We start from the raw sequence: 24,172 nt of genomic DNA, 5'->3' as shown, positions 1-24,172 counted from the left end.
CCCCCCGCAGTCTGCCCGGCCCCGCCGCCGCCCTTCGCATCCCGCTGCTGAAGAAGTGCTTTTCACCGACTGTTCCTATTTTTCCCTTTCAGTCCCCAGTCCAAAGCCCTTTTGCGCTACAATTTACGGGCACACAACCTCGAAAAGCACAGCTATCTCGTTAAATAACTATAGGGGAGGGGGAAGGAGGATAGCGAACAACCGTCCGCAAGCGGATGTAACGGAGCCGGGGAGGTTGTTCAGGAATGTTTGAAAACACCGGGATGGAAGGATTTGCGTGGAAAAGGCGTCAAATGCCGAGGCTCGCTTTGAAGCGGCTCGGAGCAAGTCGGGCAGGAGGAGGCGCTGGGAGCTCGGGGGGCAGGAGGAGGCGCAGGGAATTTGGGGGGCAGGAGGAGTGTTTGCGGTGGGGAGAGGGTCGCACCCCGTGCCGAAGCTGCCGCGGGTGCTCGCGGTATCCCGGCCCGATGACAGCCTCCCTCTGCTGTTTCTCTCCTTCTCTCCCGGTCCCTTGCGCTGGAAGAAAGCGAAGTTCAATTGGGACCCCGAAACAGTTGGCATGATCCACGGCTCTTTTTTCTGGGGATACATAATCACCCAAATCCCCGGCGGGTATATCTCGTCCCGACTGGCAGCGAACAGGTAACAGCCGGCCCCATCCCGATGGCAGGCGCTGTGCAGGAGCAGGGGGGCCGGGGGTCGGGGGTAGGGTGGGGGGAGGAGGGGTTGTCGGGGTGCTCTGCTCGGGCATGGGGCGCCCGCCTCTGAGCTACCTGCCGGGCCGGGGGGGGTGCGGATTTCCCTCTCCCCGTAAAAAAGTTGTCTGGGGAGGTTGTGGAGACGCCAGGCAAAGACCCGCATTCAGAGGCAACCCTGGAGGTTCGTTATTGCTTCAAAGCTTGAGATATATATATATTTTTTCCATTACCGAACGAAAGAATTTTATGATTTTTTTTTTTTTCCTGTGAAAAAGAAAAGCATCGGCAGGAATTTTCCATTAACGCAAATGAATTTCGAATGGTCGAAAAACATGTTTCAATGAGACCTACACAATGAAAGGAAAGTGCAGATGGTGCGGGGACTTAAGGACTCGTTTCTATGGTGTCTGGCAATTTTTCAAGCACCCAGGGTGCGATTCTACCTGTTAATTAGATCCGCTGAGTATTCAAGACACATGAGGCTTTCACATCCACACTTAATGCCATAGGCTCCTCGTTCGGAGAAACAGCAAAGGTCCTAGTGCCACTCTTCAAAACAATTACAAACTAAGTGCAAATGGATACTAAAATCAGCAATATATACCTTTAACTCTTTTCAGGAGTGTGCAACATCAAAGGTAGGATAGATTGCCTGGGGGGAAAACTGGCTTGTATTTGCTGGAGAAAGAGAGGAGCTATGGCAAAAGACTCTCCAAAGTAAATACATTTTAGACAGATGCCTACATTAACAATAATGAGCATTTACTAATGGGCAGATCCTCCAGAACCGGAATAACCCTAACGTCCCTCCTTTGGCAAATAAAATCAGAACGCAACACTTATTAAACTGGCGTGTCCATTGTCTGTCAGTTTACGAGTGCCAGCTTTCTGACAATGGTTCGCAAGCGTAAAAGGCTATTGCAAACAACAATTAACAGCTCGTTAGAGGGCTCATCCTCTGAGCGTTTTTGCATCTTTGCACAATCTGTAACTCTTCAAGATTAACAGGAGTTTTGCTTAAAACTGCAGGATTTTACTCAGAAAAATAAGTCTGTCCTCACTTGCCCTAGCTATGTCCTTAATTTACATCAATCCAGATGTAAAGTGATGTAACTACAACGATTTGCAAGACAATGGTTTGGACATCCCCAGGAAAACTCGGTGGTATAAACACACTACCTGGTACAGGTCAATCAAACTTTCCTCCTCTTCACGAATATTTACATTTACACCAGAGAATACAGACCAATTCCAGTTATTCCTGGATATACTTTAACTCAGCAGCTTTCATAGATGAGTGGTTAGTTATTAGCACCGTGGAAGCCTAAGAGACACCTCCCATGTAACCATGTAAACCACAGATTTAAGTACGGAAATACCTGTGACATGCCGGCCACTAACTGCAAATAGTCAAATATGGATAGTGGCTGTGACTTACATTTACTCTGCAGATTAAAAAATGGCATAGAATGGAGAGCTGGGTTGTGGCTGGAATAACAGGGCACTGAGGAGGCCAAACCCCAAGTTAGTTCCTGAACGCTACAAACAGATTTTGACATCTACATGTTAAACTCAAACAGAATGACTGGAGAGTTAAGTGGCACCCAAAATAGGGTGGAAAGCTTGATGACCATACCTTTCCCAAGAACGCCTGCACCAGAACAAGTCAGAGCAGTGGGTACATCGGCTTAGAGGCCTACAGTACCATTCGAATAGGAGCTACTATAAAAGTCTCTGTTGGTTTACACATGCTACAGCCTCAGCTGGTCCCTTCACTCTGTGGTGGAAGACAGCCAAGTAACATTTTTTTTGTTTGTTTTAATCGTCACTGAATATTTTGTGCCATCAGTGTTTTCCTTTACATTCAGAGCAAGTCTGAATTCATACAGAAAAACTAACTTCAGGTGTCCTTCACATTAAAAATAAAAATAAATAATAGCCTCTAGACTAGCATAACCAGATTCAAGACAATCCATGAGAAACAGCCTTGAGCTGAAGAAAAATGAAGATTTTCAACAGGGAGAATGATTAACTCCCTGAGAGTGAAGGAGGTAATGATTACATTGGAAAGATAGAATGAACGGAAGAAAAACTGCCTCTCGACTGCCAAGAGTGTCATGGAAGGAAACTGGGAAGAGGGTCAAGGTCTGTTTTGTGGGCTTAATTTGCTGTTGACAGGGAGTTGCAGAGCGTACAGGACAGAGTTTGCTGGACATAAAGATTCAGTCTAGCAACCAATTATAGAGATGGAGTTGACATAGCTTGAATGTGTCACTAAGGTATAACACGTGGAAGAAATGACCCCCCTGTGGTATCAAGTAAACCTTTCTACACACAATGAATTAATTCCAAGCTGAGCAGGATCCCTTTATCTTGATCCTGTCCCTGTTCTAAAATGCTTATTTCCAATAAAGAATTAGCAACTCTTTGTTGCGGGGAACTCTCTAACATATATATATATATTTTTTCCAATAATTGAGCCTGTCAATGGGTAGCATTTTACTGACATCCTTTGCTAATTGTACAGCTCAAGGCTTCTGCTGCTTATTCTGCTCTGCTTTGACCCACTGCTCTTGTCACACACAGCTCTCCATTACTTCTGGCAGATCAGAATTAGTGATTTACAGATCAACAAGTAGTAAATAGACGTTCTCAGGAATTTGCGCTTGCTAGCTTAGGTCTTGCTTTATCTCATTTTGTATAACTGATAATTTTGTTATAGTCTTTTCAGCCCAACTCTAAGAAAAATGCTTTATTTAAAAGAGTTGCATTTACACTGCTGTAGTACCAACAAGATCAAACAAAAATGTCTTTCAAAATTGCAGAGAAAATTCAGAAATACGTCTCCTGTACACTTACCTCTCAGGTGATCAGGAGAAGTTGAGCTAGTACATTGCAAAGGTTGGTGCTCCTGAACACTTTCAAACTCTACTGACTTCTATAGCAATAGGGGACATTCAGCACATTGCAAGACAACATAATTTTTCAAAAGATATGGGTTGGGATTCAGGTGCACCCTCATTTGCAATCAGTGAATTTTTAAACTTGCCTCTTTTGAGAAGTGTGTGAAAATAGCGGAGAATTTCTTGTTGCTACAAGGCTGGAGACCTCTCCTCCCAGAGGAGGACATGCCTCTGGGAGGTGCTGGTACAAAATCACTACATAGGCAACCACAGTAGGCTGGAGGAACAAGGGAAGCCCAAGGTGGGGTCCCATGGGTAGGGTTTATTACAGCTATACCTTTTTTCAGGGTTAAGTTCTCAATGAACAATCAACTTTGTCATTGATAAAACATAAAACAATGAGCAGGGTACTGAGGCATATTCTAGTAGATTAGAGAAGGCATTTTGTCACACGGACATCCAAGTTTGCAACTACTAGGTTCTTTCTCACACCTGAACTCGTGCAGAACTTTATACTAAAAACAATGCCCTTCTCTCCTGTGCAGGGAGCTGCAATACACTGGGGGTGGAATTAATGGCTCCTGCAAAGATGTTTCTCTAAATATCTTTATCAGAAATTAGCCCCATGATTCAGAGGCTTTGAGACCATAGGGGCAAGAACATATGAGCAGATTCCAGTTACAAGTCCAAAATTATATACAGGTTTATTGGTTATAACCCATTCTGGTTAGTAATAGCAGAGCTTTCTCACAGAAGAGTGAATAAATAGTGAGACTATTTTTTTGAGATTGCTGGGGATTCAGTGCAATGTTTTTCACTGAAGTTGGATTTTCACTACTGTGAATGGGATTTTCATGAAGAGGGAACTGAGTTGCTTTTGCATTGTTTATAAGTGTTTTTCTTTGAAAAAATCAAGAAAACACGAAAACTCAAGTGTGATGTACTAATATAATGTATCCAGACTATTTAATCAGCTGAGCTATTACTCATAATGGCAGTTAATGCCATTTAAGAGCACAAAGAACTTCTCATTTGAATGCTTTTAAACTACAGGTTTGAATGTCAGCCTTAGAGTGGCTCCCACCAGAGGGGCTATCATTATACAATTACCATGAGATGTGAACAGAAACAGTGTGAAATGCTGACAATCTTCTAGCCCCACTGAGTATTAATTTCTACTTAGGTCATGAAAAGAACTTTAGCTGGAGCTAATCGGACATCACCTTATCTTGACAAATTCAGAACAAATATACAAACAAAAAACTAACAACAATCATTCTCTTATACTGAAATTCCATTTAAAAAAGAAAATGAAATTTGCGGTTTGGTGGTTCTTCAACTATCTTTCCAAATTTGATTAATGTGGAATGTGAAGGCCAAGATATTAAAATGTTTTAAAACAATTCAAGGAATGCAATATTCTGATATGAAATTCAGAAATTACATTTAAAAATTACATTATTTTGTAGTCTCTTAATGATTATATTGTAAGCAGGTTTGGATGTTTTTATGCTTTGAAATCACTGTCAGCATACAGTCTGGAAACTGGTGCAGATTTTCTTGTTTTTGAGCTTATCCAGGAGGATCTATACTGTTTAACGAAGCAAGTGAGTTAGGAAGCACTTAAAACCTCAGGTGTATTTTATCACTCCCAAAACATGCTTTTCTCTGCCTGTATACCGTATAGGGACCCCAGATCACTTGGGATGTTTGCCTAAGTCATCAATGGGAGCCCCTTCTCTTTGTGTTTTGAACAACCAGTTGGGTACCTGTAATTGGAAAAGTGATATATTTTGTGCTGATAGACTATAACGACTAATGTGCTACTTTTTATGAACCTTTCAAGGATTTAGACACTATTATGCTGAGCAGTCCTTAAGCAAGATCCACGGAGATGTTGACATTCCTTCAGCCATTTCAGGAATATGTATAAATGCTGATAAACTTGTGAGTGCAAAATGGACCAGGCAATCAGAAAATATATTAAAGATCACTTGGTAAGCTGGGTTCTGGTCAAAATAATACACATGAGGCTAAAGTGCAAGTAACATTGGGGAGTGTAACCCTGGGAAGCTGTGACACTGAGTGGGTTCCTAAGCCATTCTGTTCCTGAAACCCGTCATGAGCTTGCAACAAGATGCTCTAGTAGGGAAGCTGATATAATCCTGGGATATGTATATTTCTGTATTTAGAGCGGTCAGTGTATTTAGGTCAACAGAAATGACCATGGATTGTTGCAGGTAATTTGAGTACATGCATATTAAGATTAAAAATCAGAGATGGGATATGGAAGGGTCACAAAATTACATGAAAGATAGAATATAATGTCATATAGTGAAAGAAATAGCAAGAACTATGTATTCAGTATATCAGTATATCAAAAAGAGTACTTGGAGGTAATTTGATTCTAAAACATATAATTAACTCCTCTGGAAAAAAATCCTAGGTATAAATGTGTGTTTTAGAAAGATATAGAGAGTAGAAAGATATAACAAGAATCAGTAAGTAAAAACCAGATTTAAAAAAAAAAAAAAAAAAAAAAAAGCAAACCATAAATGCTAGTAATAACAGCTAGCACTGGAAAATCATATGCTAAATTCTTCTCCTATGGGTGTTAGATTCCTATTTTGAACATTTTATTTTAGCTACTACAAATAAATGCTTCCAGTACAGGGATTATTAACTGAAATATAAGAGATAATTAAGCAAAACATAAGGTCTAATGTCACAGAGAATGTCAGGCTAGATGAACTAATATTTTCTTGGGCTTAGCATTATTCATTTGTTCTCTCATTAACCTAGAAAAACAATAATTTTATTTAAATTAAAATTTCCTATTCCACATTTGTGCAATGAAAAGCTGCAACTGTCTGAACAAACCTCCTGCTGCGCTGTCACATGCATATGGAAAGGTTCTATGGAAAGCTATGCTGTTTTTTACCACCTCATCTCAGGATAATTTAAATATAGTTATATTTTAACCTCTGACTCATCCTTTGTAAAATTCTTCAAAAAACACACTGTAGATGTGTAATAAAACCACTGTCCTATCAAAAGCAGTACCAAAATGCCATGACAGGATTTCCTCACTAATCACAGTTAGGAAGTTAACAGGTTAAATACTTACCATAAATCAGCAAAGCTTCTCTGAAATTAATGGGTCACTGTTAAGGGGTCATACAGGCTGGGAAATTCATTCCCAAGAAAACATTTAAAATACAAATGCAGTTTTTGACTGTACATGCCAAACACTGTCTCAAAAATAGATGTGTAATAATCACAGACTCTTTTTGGTAAAACAAAGCTGACTATTTTAGCTCATCTGTGCATCCTTAAGCATTAAAACTCATACATAAAGACCTACAGAAAGCAGAATAGAATGACAACTTAAAAAAATGCATGTCACATTGTAATTCTATGATAATGACTTACATTTCTCATTATCTATTAAACTACAAATCCTTGCACTATTCACATCAAAGATCATCCTTACAGAATTATCCTGAATTTCTCTGCAACCTAATTATCTCTCCTCTCTGTTAACTCTTCATCATTGGCACATTCTAACCTGAATGAAAATATATAAATCAACCTTTCATTTAAAATTCTTTTTGTTTTTAAAATGCCATTCATCTTGTTATTAAGGGCTAAATCCTTGTACCCAGCAAGTAATCCGATAGCATTATTTCCACGATTAACCTGAATGATATTTCAGACAACTGTATGTCAGAGCATTTCATCTCAGAGACCCAAAGATTTTCAGAGAAAGTGTGTCATTTGTGTGTCACTGAAGTTATAATACCTTTCTCCTTAATTCAATCAGTTCTAATGACAAGAAGCATGAAATACATAAGCAAAGTATTGGTTTAGAAATAGAAGTACAAATATTTTCTTGAACTTTACATCTTTACATTTTTCTATAGGTAGAGGTATTGTGTGAGGTTTCTTTCTTTTGCAAGCTATATATAGCTCACAGCATAACAAGGGAATGATTAGACAAGAGCCAGCTTCTGAACCTCTGAAGACAGAAGCTGACCTTGCACTGTATGAGAGAACCCCTGCTGTTGTACTTGCCAGTTCCACCTTTCACATCCAGTTCAGAACCCCGCAGATTAAACTGGGCTATGAACCCAGGCACTGCTGTTGGGTTCATCTGTTTCCAGGCAAAGGAGCCAATATTGCACAAAAAAAAAGCAAGACGATTTTGTCACCTTGCTGCATTGCAGGGTGTTGTAAGCACCAGTCACTGCAAGGAGGGGACTGGGGAGACATCTACGGGCGGCTGGTCCTGCTGCTCCCTCTGCCATATGGCTCGGGGTCCTTCCATTTTTCTGTCACGAATGATGAAGCTGTTTTCACAATTTAATGATGCAACAAGGGATTTGGATGGGGGTTTTGGTTGATAAAAGGGGGCCTCAGATGTGTGACAAAAATTAATAATGTATCCAAGCCCTTATTATACTAGATTAGATGGCAGGAGGTCGGCTTTTACATATTAATGCTTCATGAAGGGCTTATAATAGGATTTAGTATGAAGGGCACATAGACACATCCCCCTCCTCCCTTGTACACATATGAATGAAAATAACCTGTTTTATCACATTTCTAAATAGACAAATAAAGCTGCTATACTATGGCTTCTGGCCACAGACTGTTATGAAGGAGGATTGGTTTTAAGCGATTCTCCCATAAAGCACGTTCAGCCTAAGACTGGCACTTGGGAATAAGTACCTCTCTAACGTCAAAGGTACCTTATTCTATCTGTTTTTCTGTGCAGCTAAGTTCATCAACCACTCTAATATTCATGGCATAGTCCCAGCTTTGTTAGCCCTGTGTCATTTTATGCAAATTGAGGGCCTGATTCAGAGGGAAAAAAATAACAACAAACAAACAAAAAACCCTACATCGTGTCTATCATTCATGAAGCCATAAGCTGTCAGGGTGGGCATTTCAGATGAATATGTCTACTGTGTAGGGGTCAACAGAGTCAGCAGAAAATTAGTCTATACTATAGAGAAGTCAGAGTGATGATATAATGTCATAGAATAGCTAAATATTGTCTCCTCATAGAGGGTTCCATTTCTCCTAGTCCATTTCAAATAAGCAAACAGAAATAGAAAATATCCCAAAAAGGGTAATCAGCATGATTACAAAGTGAAAAGACAACAAGAGTAACAGAAACATTATCAGGATTATTTAGCTCACAAAGGACATGAATGAATGGCATGACAGGGACATACTTAATAAACATGAGTATAAGGAATGTAAATATTCCAAATGAGTGGCTACTTACAGTTTGCAGTCAAGAAGGTAACCACTGAAGCATGGGGAAACAGCTGGAAAAATGCAAACAATTGTCACAATATATTACAGAGGAAAAATGATCTTTTCAGAAGTCAGTAAGAGCACTGCTTACATTTGCATAAATTGAAAGCAAGTAAACCACCATTAATGATGTTAAATATGGAGGGTCCAAGCAAACCTCAAGCAGTAACATTCAAGGCTAAAATATTTCATTCTCTGGTGCTGAGAACCTGTGTTACACAAGGTGGATTTTTGGAACTATTGGCATATAGGATGGCAGTGATCACAGAAGATAATATCCTTGAGATACTAAATCCAGGAGTAATTTGGTGACTAAACATAACATTTTCAGAACCTTACTCTGCTTGTTCAAATACAGCTAACAAGAGAAGGGTTACATCTGAAACTGGGACTTATTTTGCATTCCCTCCTTCATTGATCTAAACTCTTTGATCTCATGTTTCTGATGAAATCTGAAAATTTGCCATCTGTAGGAAAGTTGCCACACAGTTTAGATCCAATTACACCAGATGTATTCAGAACAAGCTTATAAAGAAAGCTTATTTATCGAGATAATATCATCCAGATATGTCAATACTGTCAAAGAACTTTGCTCCCAGTTCTCTCCCAGGTCCTGAGCCTCCAGAATCCCTACTGCATGTATGATACCTCAAAACCAGGGTCCTGTTCACTGGTGGATATCTAATCCCCTCTGAAACAAAATCCACGTGCGTTTCTGGCAGAGTTAATTCCAGACACTTATTTCAACAGACATCCTTAATCACCTCTACCTGCTTTGGTACTCCACCCCAATTCACTACGTACACTGGATTTCACACTACAAAATGCTGTTTAGGCTGTCTGCGTAAAAAATATTAACATCACCATCACTTTGCCCGGAAGGAATCCACTTTTAACCTGAGCAGTAGGGATGCAGATATCTGTAATGTATAGGCTGTATGTCACAAAACACTCCACAAAGCAGTACAGATAAAGCCTCTGAGTCCAGCACATAGCAATTATCATCCCAGCCAGATCCACAAAATATTTTAAAGCTGATTTATTTTATAGGTCTATTATATATCTCAAAATCAACAGTTATGAATCACAGCCTAAGACCTGGAACTCGGTTAGGTAATTTGAATGAGATGGTCTTGGTTTGAAATACGATCTAGCAGAATACATATTTAAAGAGCAAGCCAACCCAAAGCTAATGAGCTAAAAGGAATGAGTCTGAGTTTTATCCAGACATCTATGGATATAATGAGCTGTAAAACGAAACCACAGGTTTGAGACATTCCCCAGTAGAATTCAAACAGAAGAGAGAGAGGGTTAGTAGGGTGATCAAATCAATGAAGAATAAGGAAGATGAGATGGAGAGGGCCCAGCCTGCCTAGTGATGCAAAAGAAAGAAGACAGGATTGCTGCTGGGGTAAAATGCAAATATTAAAACTGTTAAAATAGACAGCATGGGTGCAATATATCTACTGGATATAGGAAGTCACAAGTTGGAAAGGCTTCCAAAATAAGTAGGGCAAATGCTAATTACTCCTGAGCTGGAACCAGGTCTGCTTATGAAAGGGTGATGTAATGCACTTGCTGGTAAGAGCAATGATCAGAATTTAATGACCCAGGAGTCTTTTACATTCAGCATCAATTGCTATGATGCTGTCATCCAGCAATGCCAAATTTCTTCAAAAAACACACACTGTATCAAAAATAACTCTGTGAACAGCAAATGGAAGGCACAGCCTGAGAACTGTTTGGGGCTTGGTTTGACCTGTATAAGTCAGTGGCATTAATGGGGCTCAGAGAAGGCAGAAGGTGAAAGGGACTTTGTTACTGGTACACTTAGACTTAACCTCTGCATGACATTTCGCTCTGGTGCTTGGACCAGTCCTAGCAAGGTCTATTCTACTAAAAGGCTTGGGAATATTTTGGGATTTATTTGTCTTCAAAGTTGGCAGATTAAACTCAGGTCCTCAAAATGTCCACGTCCTCTATTAAAGTCTTAGAAGACCCTAGTACAGGTGGAGAGACACTTTGTAAGAAGGGAAGTGTTAATTAGCAGCTAAAATCCTGAAATTTCTATACATTCAGTCACTGCACAGCTGAAAGAAAAAAATAAAGTAAAAAAAAATGGTCACAAATTGGCATTGCTAGCAACATCTGCAGAAGAAAGGATTCTGAAAAAAACTCTGCATGCCTACAGGCATTCAAGCTAGCTTCTGTCCTGTTTCTGCTTAGACATTATGCTTTCCTCAACAAAATTAAGCATTTCATCCAGCATTCAGCTTTGCAGTTCCTCTCAGACAAGAAATTCTTTGGGTTGTGGGAAAAAAAAAAAAAGCGCAATTGATTCTACGTTGTGTTGCTGGCCTTTTGCAGGAGGAGGTGTGTCGAAGATAAATGATAGGCAGTGGAGTCAGAGCAGAAGATAACAAACTTTAGCAATCTTGAGCTGATAGAATAGTCCACAAACTCACTCTGTATGACAGCCCTGTAGCTGCCCAGAGCTGCTCCTGCTCTGGGACTCTCCCAAACAAGCATGGTTCAAGAAAGAACATCTAAGGCTAGTCAAGAGCTGGTTTATTTTTACATATGTGTCATAAAATAAGTCTTTGTTCTTTACATATTTTACATATTTTCTGTAAGGAAGAGAAATGTCAATAACATGCCAGCTGTTTCTCCTGCTTGCCAAATTGAATCCAAATAATTTTTTTTTTTTTAGAATTTTCATCTTCAGACTAGGTTGGGAAAGCTTTGCAAAGAAAATTCATGTTTTTCACTCCTCTTTAGTTTGTACCCTTACTTCACAAAATTATCTCTTGTAAGACTAGAAAAAATGTTTTACGTTTGTTTATGGCAAAATATTTTCATTTTGTGCGAAGAGCTTCCTATAAGCAAGACCTGTGCTCATTTACCATTAGCTTAGATGAGGTAGGACTATGGGAAAAATTGTGAGAAAGGATTCACATCAGTGAAGAGCTATTAAATATTTGTGTGCAAACTACCTCGTGCACAAGGATGGCATCATCCTGTGAGTACCTGTGCAGAAAAACATTCACAAGGTGGCAAAAGCAATCAACTGAATGGTTAAGAAAAAATTTATATAGTTCATTAAAAGAGAGAAGATAGCATTTTATATAAATTGTGCAATACAAATACATTAGCCAGTGAAAACAGCCTTTATAATGTGATCACTATTACTGTAAAACTGTCAAGTATGGAGGTCCTATGTCCCAGAAATGAATATGGGCTACATTTTCCATAGGTTCCTGTTTACAGTCAGAATGATACTCCCAGTAGTATTTTGATTTAATTTGCTATAACAGTGTGGAATGCTGTGCTTTTTCCTCATGATTCTCATGGAAATCATGACAAAACAAAATCATTAAGCTTTCTTATTCCACAGATAGATCTTCAATGAAATGACGATAGGCGGCTTTTTGGAGGTGAAAAATATTCAGTTACAGTCCTGAATGAATTTCCTACTGAAGTAATATAAAACTTGTTTAGGTTATCACGAAAAGTGATGTGAAACCTTTTATGCCTTCATAGCTCTTACTGTAATTCTATTAAAATATACGTAGTCTTGTTTTGTAGTTGTCAGTGAACAACATTCACTATTTATAAACTATTTTGGATTTTAATGAAGTGACATTCATAGTTCATTAATATGGCATATATTTAAGCATCTTAAACCTAAAGCATTTTCTCTTTGAAATAAATAGCTAAAATTGCCATTTTCAATGTACACGTTACCTTTTTTTTTAAGGACAAACTTCCGTTAAGGTGATTCATGCGCTTTTGATTTGACATATTACTTAATTTCCATAATAGTTACTTTTTAGTAAAAATGGACCACAATTATCAGACAGTAAAGAAACACATAATTGTGGACACTGTCAATGATATTAAAGAATGACATGAGTAAAAATGCGCTGGATTCTGACAACTGGGGAATTGAGTCCTACCATGCACATATGAAAGGAGTTTTAGCTTTATGCAGTCATTTTAGCAATTTTCATTCCCAGTCCTTGGGGTAAGAGGATGCTTCCAACCAGGACTCCTCATTTTCAGATATCATATGCGTAACCCAATATGTCACCCATCTGGCATTCAGCATTTGGCATGCATCTGTATTCCCACTGTTCTCAGTTCACTTTTGAGCTGGCACTTTTTCCAACAAAGTAACAAAATCTGTAATGCACTTCCATGCAGAATGCTCATGTAATATGAATTGCCTGGAAAAGGTAGATGAGAATGGTGGGGATGCACACATATGTAGAAATTAGAAATCCAGAGATGAAAATAAATACATTTATTTCTCTTTAGTTGGTCCCCAAACAGAAAAATGAGCCAACTAGCTTGAAAACCAAGAAGATTAATTCTTCCTGCAACTTCATTCCATTTTAAGCATTTTTCCTGACAAGTCAGAGTCATTTCCTTCCTCTGTTCCCATCCCAAATGTCTCTTAGTCAAATATGATTTTGCTATTATTACTACTTGTATTACAGGAGGACTAAGGCACAGCTCATGACCTTCATATAATGCCAATGTCAGTAAAACACTGAGGATCAACGCTAGATTTTGTCTTCTGGGACTGAGTCTACTGAGTCTAGAAATAGAAATAGATAAGCAAAGCATAATTCTTTGTTTTAGGGCTTCTGATCACTTCTGAGGTTTAGGATTTACATTTTTTTATTTTTTTTCCTCCTTGACAAACTACTACTATTTTATTCATTTGTCTTCTGTATATGTTTATTTTCCATATATGGGTACACCAGTTGCTGTTTTGGGGTCAGGAAGGAATTTTCCCCCACATCTAGGGACTGCTGAAGGTATATCATAGCATTTAAATTCCCTCCTAATGCCAAGGCTGAGAATGATGGCATTGTCACTGGCCTCTCCTCTTCTGTCTTTGTGGCATACTGTACTTTTCCCAGAGTCTACCTTCAGTCTGCTAAAGCCCTTCAATTTGTACCATGGAATTAAGACATGTTTTGTGGGGTTTGGAATGCACCCACCATGAAATAAATGTTCAGTTAATGTTGTAGCCAAATTGGGCAAATAAGAACTGAAACTCAAGAGTACAATGGATTATAAAATCAGTAGCTTAATACATGTAACAAAATGCTAGGCACTAAAAAAAATACAACATAATTTGGGGGTTTGATATGTGGGTCAGTAAAATACCTCAGAAATGTACTGTATGTAGATCTAAATCATTATAAGTGTAGTTAGCTGACATATTTCAAATAGAACAGGAAGTTTGTACAAAAATCAGAACTATACCACAATAATTCATGAGGAAGAAGACTTCAGTGACAGTGGGGATTAAATACATACACCAAGATAAAAGAGCATGAAAGAGAAATACCAATTATATTTATGGATGTGTGTTGAGAAATGCAAAGCAAATGTAAGAAGCTGTATTTGTCCTTGACTGAGAGTTATAGAGGAAACTGGGTCACTACAATAGCCATATGCTAAAATCATGGTATTGCATTTAATTTGGATGGAAATAAATAAATAAAAAAAAAAAAAAAAAAAAAAAAAAGGACATTTCTGATAAGAACCATAATTTAACTCTATAGTGTATTCTATTATTAAAACCATAGATACTTGGAAAAAAAAAAAAAAAGAGTTTGTTTTTGAGAAAGCTGCTTTGATAAAGCATAGCCTTGAGAGAACTCTGGCTTACAAGTGACATTGTGGAATTGTTTCATCATACGGTCCTCAGCATAACTGAACATTCACTAGTAGCTGTGTATCTGAATACAGGCAAGATTTTCATTTCAAAGATGCATGTCTTGGATCATTCTCTAAAATGCATTTTACTTCCTTTTCTAGAAAGAACAAATCCAAAAAAACAGCTTCTCTTTAGTGAACATGAGAACAAGGCAATTCTGGGAAACACAGCTTTCCACTGTGGCAAACAGAAGCTGATTTCAGAGGCAGAATTGAAAAATTAGACTAAATTACCTTGATGAAATAGCTATATGCCACAACTATTTTGTAGATCTCATCCCTGTAAAGAGATGGCAAATTCCTAATATCTCTGCAGGATCTGAATAGGAACTGTGATTTAGGAAGTGTTGTGCTGATTCACACTAGCTAAGAACCTGCTCCAGCAAGTCTACGCACTGATTCACAAACTTAAAAATATATTGCTGCATTAGAAACCTAGTTAAATATCTATCCAGAAAAGAAATAAAGCTATAAACCAAGCAGTGCTTTCTTCTTGCTCACAAAGAAATGATATTCTCAATGAATCTTTACAACAGTTACAGTCCATTTTTCTTCAGAAATTGGTAGCAGGAACATCTTACTTTTAAACAGAATTCATAAAAATCACAAGCAAAGCTCCCCCGAGTCCTGCACTACCCTCATTAATAAATATAGAAAAAAAGCAAATGAAAACCAAGACACCATTATATTTTATGTGAACATATCGGGGATATTAAAATGTAAGGAAATGAACTGCACTCACTTTTGATGTGATTCACAAAGCTATGAAGAGAAACTTACACGTATTGAAATTAGGAGTAAAGACAGAATTCAGGCCAAGACAGTTCACTCAATGAGACACAAACACACACACCAGTCAGTCCCAGTGAATGTACTGAACATGCTGCCAAGCGAAGGCAGAATCACGCTGCACAGTGAGCCAGATGTTCTCTGACATGAGATGGGGACACCAGGAACACAGTGAAGAGACCAGGATTAAAGCTATTTAACAAAGCCTCCTTTAAGTGCCAAAAGTTTTTTTTTGTTGTTTTTTTTTTTTTTTTGTTTTGTTTTTGTTTTTGTTTGTTTGTTTTGTTTTGTTTTGTTTTTCCCTCTTCTGTACAGCTGCCATTTAATATTTGTCAAATTTTAGCTGTGGGATATGTTCCATTTGCTATTTAAGTATTTTTATCAGGATGTAACTCTAAATAAATGATTTGAAAAATAGATGTATTCAGGAAGAAATTTCCTCTTGAAATTTATCACATCTTTTTCCTTCCAGAGCCTAAGGTCTGTTTCTCACTAACTTATGGCACCGTACCAATTTCTAAAGAACACATGCTAAGGTTAAAGGTTTCTGTCAAATCAGTTCCACATCAGATACCATGATGTCATATGTTAAGAAATCTCCAGGATTTATCTTAGCATTACATAATTTTGTATAAAGGAAGAGGCCAATCAATGCCACTGGGTACATCACTTTGCATAGCTGAATGAACAGAAAAAAATAATAATAATACTGGAGAGAAGGCTTGCTACCACAAGGGGTTCTCATTCATTAAATTAAATTAAAATTTAGACAAAACTGTGTAATTTTGAATATGAATTATTATTTCACACTTGTATTTAGGCCTTGTAATGTACTTGATTTAAAGCAATTACTAGGATGTTGTTGGAGGCAAAGTTATCAATATTCAATGAGCAGCACCTGAAAAAAAACAGCAGAAAGAATGATCTCTTTGCTTTGGGTGTGTGCTTGACTTGACACACATTGACTTGCTTTTGTAGCTAAGAAAATGCTGGCTCTGTTTGAAATTCTTCCTCCTGCTTTGGCATTTAGAAACGTGGATTCTCTTCTGCTTTAAAAGTAGTGAATGTATATCGCCACTTTTTTATGATTAAAGCATTAATACAAATTTCTCTTTTGCCCAGCCACCTGGTTTAGCAAAACATGTGGAGATTTAATTTCTAATTTCTCTAGATGTTGGAGGATAGAATCAGAGTTGGCTGAAATAAAGGTGAAAATTAAGAAAAAGAAAGAGTGGGGATATATAAAGAGAGTAAGATATAGACATATGACTGTACAAAATGTATTTCCTTAGGAAACAATGCTAAATATGGGTCTTATCACACAGGTTATTACCCCAGATGAAAGCAGACACTAACCCAGTCCAGCAGTTAGTAAATCCCCTCCATAAATATCATACATTGAAATTTATTGATATGGGTATGTGAACATATGTGGAATACGTCCACTGGAACAATACTGAAGTTGCTTCCTTTACTTGTTTTTTTCCACCCTTGCAGAGTATTTGGTGCTGCTATACTGCTGACATCCTCCCTCAACATGCTAATACCATCTGCAGCCAGGGTGCATTACGGGTGTGTCATCTTTGTTAGGATCTTGCAGGGCCTTGTAGAGGTATGGAAAAATCATAACATAACCAGTAAAAGCGATGCATGTTTATTAGCTCTTAACCAGCAACTGCCATTTTTTTGATAAAAAATAAAAATTGCTTTTAATTTACTCCTGATTTTTAGTGTAATGGGTTACACTGTAAGAATTAGATATTTTCTTTCACCAATGAAATTATGTAGTGAAGTTTTCCCTTGCTGAGAAGCCAGTAATATAAACATTTAATGGTGCTGTTTTACTGAAAGCCTGTCCTGCACAGGGCTTTCACTGGTGCTATTCTCAACAGTTATTTTCTATCCAGTATCACAGACTATATCTACAATAATGAATTAAGCTTCTCTCACAGCTTCCCTGGCCATGCGAATGAATGAGAGGTTTACAGTGACTGAGGAGAGAAAAATACTGAGCCTGCCATCTAGATGTGTTTGTTTCAGATTTTAGACGTGATCACTGCTCCTTTCTTCCCAAGTGCTGTGCACTTCCGTTGTGTGAGCTGAATTTATTTCATGCACTTTATTATTTACAAAGGCTCAAAAAGAAGGTGTAGAAAGTTGGTAACTGGCAATTAAGTTCTTGAAGTATACATGTGTAAACATAGATCCACTCCTGAAGAGTGCTTTGCATGGACACAGGTGTGCATGACCACAAAGAGGAGAGGAACAGAAGCAAGTGGTTAATTACAAAATAAAATAGCTCTTTCATCACTCATTTCTGCGATACTGTTTTAAGGGATGGCAAATATAAAACATCTCAAACAGTACTGTCTGAAGAAGGTTTACAATAAGTCATGGCAATCTTAAGATTGCATCAGATTATTTGGGGGGCGAGGAAGTTAATAAATTAACAAAAAAGACTGAATTGAACATTAAATTGGTTATAAAATCTCTTTGAATACAAAACAATGCATTTTCCAAACTTTTTGTGTATTCAGAGGGATAATCACATTTGCAAGAAGCTATTCATTCTTCTACTTTTTCAAAGGAAATAAAACATCAAATTAAGAGAAAAGTGGCTATATATAACTATGCATACATCATAGCAATTCTTACACTTGAATTTTGTGAAAAAGTACAATATATTTCATATTACATTTTCTAAAATTTCAACACTGCAAGATGTTATGATTTCTTTGTAGTACTTTTATCATGAGTTAAAGGTTGGTTTTGAAGAGAGACCCAACCTAAAATGTAACTGGTTTAAAATAAAACCAACTAAGATCATCCAGTTCTTTGCTTAAGTGCTCAAAAAGGTTCATAAAAGACTAAAATTATATTTTATTTATTTATAGATTTATTTATTTATTCACAGATTATATAAGGTTATAATTTTAAGCTCTTATTGATCTTGTTTTATAGTTTTAGAGCATGGAAAAGGAAACTGTATTTGCTAAATTATATTTGAAATGCTAGAAGGTCATAAAAAATGTTAGAATGCCACCAAAACTGTTGGTTGCAGAAATGAGCCCAGCAGTAGAAAGACCCCGAAGGATCCATGTTTTCATCCTTCCTTTGACTCTGATACTCATTCATTAGGATTTCTTTTTAATTCTTCACTGTTCTCTCCTGAAGGAGGGAGGAAGAGCAAAAAGGAATAATCATGTTTTGTATCTGCTCTGTGAGGCCACTGAAAAGATTGGTAGTGATGAACAAAACCCAGTCAAACTTTTACCAGATTGATTTACCAGAAATTGAAGTTTTTCTACGGCTGTGCTCTGACTTTGCCATAGAAATGTAAAGTGTTCTCAGCTTCCTGTTTGTAGCAGTGTTAAAACAGAAATTCATGCACAATGAACTGACCAACTGCTCAGCATTAGCTGACTTGTGGCACACTCGTTCCCTAGGGAGTCACCTACCCTGCCTGCCACGGCATCTGGAGCAAGTGGGCCCCCCCATTAGAGAGAAGTAGGTTAGCAACCACTTCCTTTTGTGGTAAGTAAATTTCCATTTGGGTCTTTCTTTTCTTTGTAATATAAAAGCATTTTGAGACTGAATTTTTCTCCTTTTTTTCAACTACACACACCTTGTTTTGCAGGTTCCTATGCAGGAGCTGTTATTGCAATGCCTTTAGCTGGGATTCTAGTGCAATATACGGGGTGGTCTTCGGTGTTCTATGTGTACGGTACGTGCTTCTGCTCATCGCACTCCAATATCACATCACCTTACTACACACCATCTAAAGATTTAAAAGCTACAGATAAGAGCCCCCTCCCCCGTCAAAAAAATTGTTTCCATAAGGCCAAACATACGGTCTTGAGAAACAGAAAATAAAATAGAAGAACAGAATTTAAAGGAAAGTAACATTGCTAAACAAGAATGGCGAAGCCTTCATCACTTCTAGTAGAAGCAGTGCAACCTGCTATGCGAATCCATAGAATCTCAGATTCTCAGAGGTAACATCGCCCTTTCATTTGTACAGCTGTAACTACCTCTCCTGAATAAGACGTCTTGATTTTTATCTGAAGAGCTACATAACTCTATTCACACTAATTGTGTGAATACACTGCTGGAAGAAAAGTGGCCCAAAGGCCCAAAGGCAAATTTTACACATTCTGCAGTGTAAAATTGATGTGAATCAAAGGGAACCCTTTCAGAAACTTAGTAAACTACTCCAGAATTCTGTTGTTATGTTGAAACCAGTGCCACAATCTTGTGTTTCACACATAAAAAATTTAGTGCAGTAATCAAATAACAATGGCTTAAAGCAGAATGGATCATTTACAACTTGGTAAAACGAAATGGGAGCTGTTTCATTGCACTGCATTGTACAAATTGATGCTGAATATCGGTGACCATTCACTTAGAGTGAAAGCACTCTGTAAATGAAACCAAGACTTCACAAAGGTACAGCTCTGCATGTATTCTGCACAAATATTTTTTGCAGGATCTGGCTCTCAGTAACAACATTTGCCATTTAAATTGATTACAATTATCCACATATTTTTTTTTTCTTGTTTACTCCTTTACTGTGCGTTTCTTTTTAAAGTTTTTCTTTCCATTCCAAAGGGAGCTTTGGTATAGTCTGGTATATGTTCTGGCTCTTGGTTTCATATGAGAGCCCTGCAAAGCATCCTACGATCACAGATGAAGAAAGAAGATACATAGAAGAAAGCATTGGAGAGAGTGCCAACCTCCTAGGTGCAATGGAAGTAAGAATATTACTTGTACATATATTTCCTGTGAGATAGGAACAATGAAAATAACAAACAAAAAAAGCCAAAAAGAAACAAAAACAAACAAACAAAAAACATCATGCTACTTCTTTAAGACAGAAAAGCACGTTTTGAACAATTGAACTTTTTTGGGGGCGGGGAGAGGGGGAGATCTGAAATATGCTGATGGAGTCCTGGGTGGATATTGCTTCCTTGTGTTTCAGGTTTCAGAGGATTTCTCATAGAATTTATGCCTGATCTTTCTCTCTTTCTACTCCAAAATATAAAAAAGAGTTAGAGCTAAAGCTAGAACTACATCTGGAATTGCAGGTTTATTGAGACTGTTATACTACCCTGAGTTTAAATGGTTCATTTCCTTCCCATTTACCCCTTCTGAAGCATTTTCATCTTCCTAAAAGTCAACTAGAGGAAAAGCAGTACTTGGTGTCTACTGAGGTCCTCAGAAGACCAGAAAAAGCAAACCCTCTCTGCTGTATGTTTCATTTGCAAGAAAGACTGCAAGTTGCATTACAGCATGCTAGTAGAGCCATAAGTACATCCCCAGTTACATCCCCCCTCCATCCTCTTTGTCAAAACCTTTGATCCAGATTGAATAGGGAATTGGAACTGGAAATATTACAGTGTTTTTTTGTTTTGTTTTGTTTTGTTTGTTTTTTCCCTGATAGCTGACATTTTCAAGTGTTCCTGAGGTGGTTTCTGGGTTGATAGTTAATAGGATTCAACAGTGTTCACAGTTTCATACGCCCATAAATGCTTTTGAAAATCTTATGTGAAACAAGTTATTTCAATGAATGTCGGTGTAGTTTCAGCAGGGCTTGGATATTTCTGTTTATTTTTTATTCTTGCTTTTAATTAAACATTTCTGGAAGTGATTAGTTTGTGTCAGTAGTTGCTTTTAAAATACATAAACTGAAATTCTTCCCAAGCTTTCTCTCGAGTGCAATTTGATAGGCATACAAAGAGTAGCACATACCTATCTGCTGGGCCAGACTTCTTTGAATAAAAACCAGTATTCAAGCAATTTTCAGACACTCATCAGGGTCTGGATCCTGCACTTGTATCAACACAGATGGGCAGAACCCTGGGCTCACAGAGAGGTGTTGAGACTCAGCAGGATTGTAGTTCTGCCCATCTGTCTTCTTTTTTCATTACCCGATTTATTTAAACATATAATAAAACAAAGCAAAAATATATTGACCAAACAGCTTCAGCTGAGATCTGGTCAAAAAATAATAATAAAAAAATCAGAATTCTGCGATTATGATCTGGATGCTAAAATACATGCTTAAAATAAATGTGGATGAAATTGTGTACCAACAGTGTAAAACTGACTGTTGACTTAGATTCAGCAACATTCTCTTTTACAGACATCATTTTGGACTTCGTATCTTCATGTTACATGACTGCTCTAACAGCACTTGTACATGCATTTTGTGATATAGCTAAGTATCACTGAGTTTCTCTACTTGTGTATTTCATAGTAATTTTTGTTTATGTTTATATTTTTATATGAATCGTGGATGCATGTACTTTAAGACAAAGTCACTGGAATTCAATGAGTACATAAAGTCGTGCATATATGAACTTGTTGGAGTATAGGTAAAAATAACAAAGAGGAAAAGGGAAGATAGATATTTGGTAATGATCAAAATGCTGACTGGATCCCCTTTTTATGTTTCAGAAATACAAAACTCCTTGGAGAAAATTTTTTACATCTATGCCAGTCTATGCAATAATTGTTGCAAACTTCTGTAGGAGCTGGACTTTTTACTTGCTGCTTATTAGTCAGCCTGCTTACTTTGAGGAAGTGTTTGGATTTGAAATAAGCAAGGTATGTAAGAATAATGTAAAAAAATAATAATGTTTTATCTTAGCTAAGCAAATATCAGAGCAATATTTGTGCTATTTACTGGGAGATGGAAAGCTAAATGTTCTGCATCTTTACCACAGGTTTATAGGTCTCAAAAATGATCACTCCAAGTTACTGTTCCCCTTACCAGCACCTATGAGCAAAGTAGCAGCAATGGCAAAGGACTGAATATCAGCAGGTGGAGGCAGGATGGTGTTATTTAGTGCTAGCCCCTCCTTGGGGTCCTTATCCTTGCAATAAGCCCTTCAGCTGGGTTCTTGCAGCCAGACCATGCAAGGTGTTCGAAGGTATAGAAAGACCCAGTGCATTTCTGCCTCTCGCACCCCAGGGTTTGCAGGAAAGCTGTACAGAAATCCATCCAAGTGCACTTTGCAAAGCAGAGCCACTTAGTTAAAACTAAGTGAAGAACAATGCACTCTGTCACTGTTCAACATCCCCCTTTATTGTGGTGAGAGCCACACCTGTGGTTTTCTTTTTTTTTTTTTAATTAAGAAGAGAAATAGATGATGCCAAATATGAGACCTAAATATGTTGCAACGTTCCCCATAATTCATATGAATTTTCAATCAGCCCCTTACCATGAATATGGACACATGCAAGCAAGCCTTAGAGGATAGAGAAAGCTTTCTGCTAATGGTGATTTCCCTCTTCTGAAAGTGATGGTGGCTTGTGCTTTTGAGACATCCATATTCTTTTCATACTGTTCTAGGAGGTATTGAGCCACTCTAAATTGTGATATGAGTGGCAATTGGAGCATTCTAGTAGCTACCAAAATGTTGCAGTAATACGGGGCATTGTCCAAATTATGTAATGCCATCCTGCATTTAAAGATGGGCTACAGATACAAAATTAATTTCTGGAAATCCAGCTCTCAGAGCTAAGTGTATGAGTCCATTCTAGCATATTAAAACAAACAAACAAAATCAAACAAAAACAAACAAACAAACAAACAAACAACACCTTTAAAATGAGGCTCAGATTTGGTAATACCCCATCTTCAAAAACAAGAGCTGGATGAACAGGTGTGCTGCTTTAGGGCCATTTTCTATATATAGCATAGCACCTGAACATCAAAAAGAAAGTGTAAATGATTCATGATAATTCCATTATGATGGGCAATAAAATATTTGGATTTTCAGTCCAAAATTGTTATGTTCTTATGTGCAATGATAAACATAATGTTATCTGTTATGCATGTAGTATGAATGGCCACATGCTATAGAATTAATCTGGTCATTTTGTTCCAGAAGATTTTTGAGTGTATTCAAAGAAATGTGGAGTTTTGTAAACAACGGCAGCAAAGCCAATTTTCATCTTTCCATCTGCTGTGGACATGGATGCTGATAAATGAACAGTTATCATTTACTCAGGAACACCCCCCTGCAGTTAATTGCAATACCACAGTTGCCTTGTAGTTATTATTTGGCTTACTGGGGGAAACACCTATTAACATGAAGCTAGCTACCACCACACAGTCACCACATATGTAAAGTGCACTGAAATACGCTATTTCACCACTTCAGTGGGAAAGCGAAGACCAGTTGTACTCTCCGTGTTCTCGTGAAGTCTGTCTGCTCTGCACGCTGACGTAACTCAAGTCAGCCATCGGGCCTGACTGACACACTGTTCAGAAAGGAAATACGCAAAAGCCCTGGGCGAAAGCACATTTCCAGATATAGAGAGTAATCAGAATTCACTAGTAGAACAAAATGTCACGCCTCCAGAAGCAAACCATCTGCAAGGCAGTTCTGTTGACAGGAGGTAGCAGGTGGCAGCTCAAGCTATGCACTGCTTGGTCTTGAAAAATATTCTTACAGCTTGGGACAGTTATCACAGCCTTAATTATGTCTTAATTTGCTAATAAGCATAGCATTTTGTATATTGCCAATGGATATTTAGTGTATTATCGTTTGCTCTATACAGAGTTTCTCAGACATGTCCTGTGCTCGTGTGGAATTTGTAGCTTGTAGGCTGCTCAGAAATCAAAGGCAAATGGGCACTGCATGTGTGAGGGTGATCCACGGGGAATCTTTTGCAGACCTCGCATGTCTGGACGTGTTAGATTTGCTGGGCAATTGC

At 37.9% G+C, this 24,172-nt stretch overlaps 1 protein-coding gene and 1 long non-coding RNA gene across 2 annotated transcripts in view; one reads left to right on the top strand and one right to left on the bottom strand.

The window, feature by feature from the left end:
• The window catches only part of LOC118168589, a 202,658-nt gene that overhangs the window by 74,634 nt on the left and 103,852 nt on the right, over positions 1–24,172 (bottom strand). Inside the window, exon 3 of the long non-coding RNA XR_004751663.1 lies at positions 8,895–8,937. This is a non-coding gene — a long non-coding RNA (uncharacterized LOC118168589). The remainder of the gene's footprint in view (positions 1–8,894; positions 8,938–24,172) is intronic.
• Positions 1–24,172, top strand: part of SLC17A6 (solute carrier family 17 member 6) — a 33,750-nt gene that overhangs the window by 4,227 nt on the left and 5,351 nt on the right. The window contains exons 3-8 of the mRNA XM_035329090.1: positions 524–642; positions 16,946–17,060; positions 18,895–18,982; positions 19,086–19,172; positions 20,057–20,199; positions 21,905–22,054. Coding sequence (XP_035184981.1) covers positions 524–642; positions 16,946–17,060; positions 18,895–18,982; positions 19,086–19,172; positions 20,057–20,199; positions 21,905–22,054 — 702 coding nt within the window. The remainder of the gene's footprint in view (positions 1–523; positions 643–16,945; positions 17,061–18,894; positions 18,983–19,085; positions 19,173–20,056; positions 20,200–21,904; positions 22,055–24,172) is intronic.

This window comes from Oxyura jamaicensis, chromosome 5 (genome assembly GCF_011077185.1).
Source record: "Oxyura jamaicensis isolate SHBP4307 breed ruddy duck chromosome 5, BPBGC_Ojam_1.0, whole genome shotgun sequence".
Classification (NCBI taxonomy): Eukaryota; Metazoa; Chordata; class Aves; order Anseriformes; family Anatidae; genus Oxyura; species Oxyura jamaicensis.
This window is presented reverse-complemented; position numbering and strand designations above follow the sequence as displayed.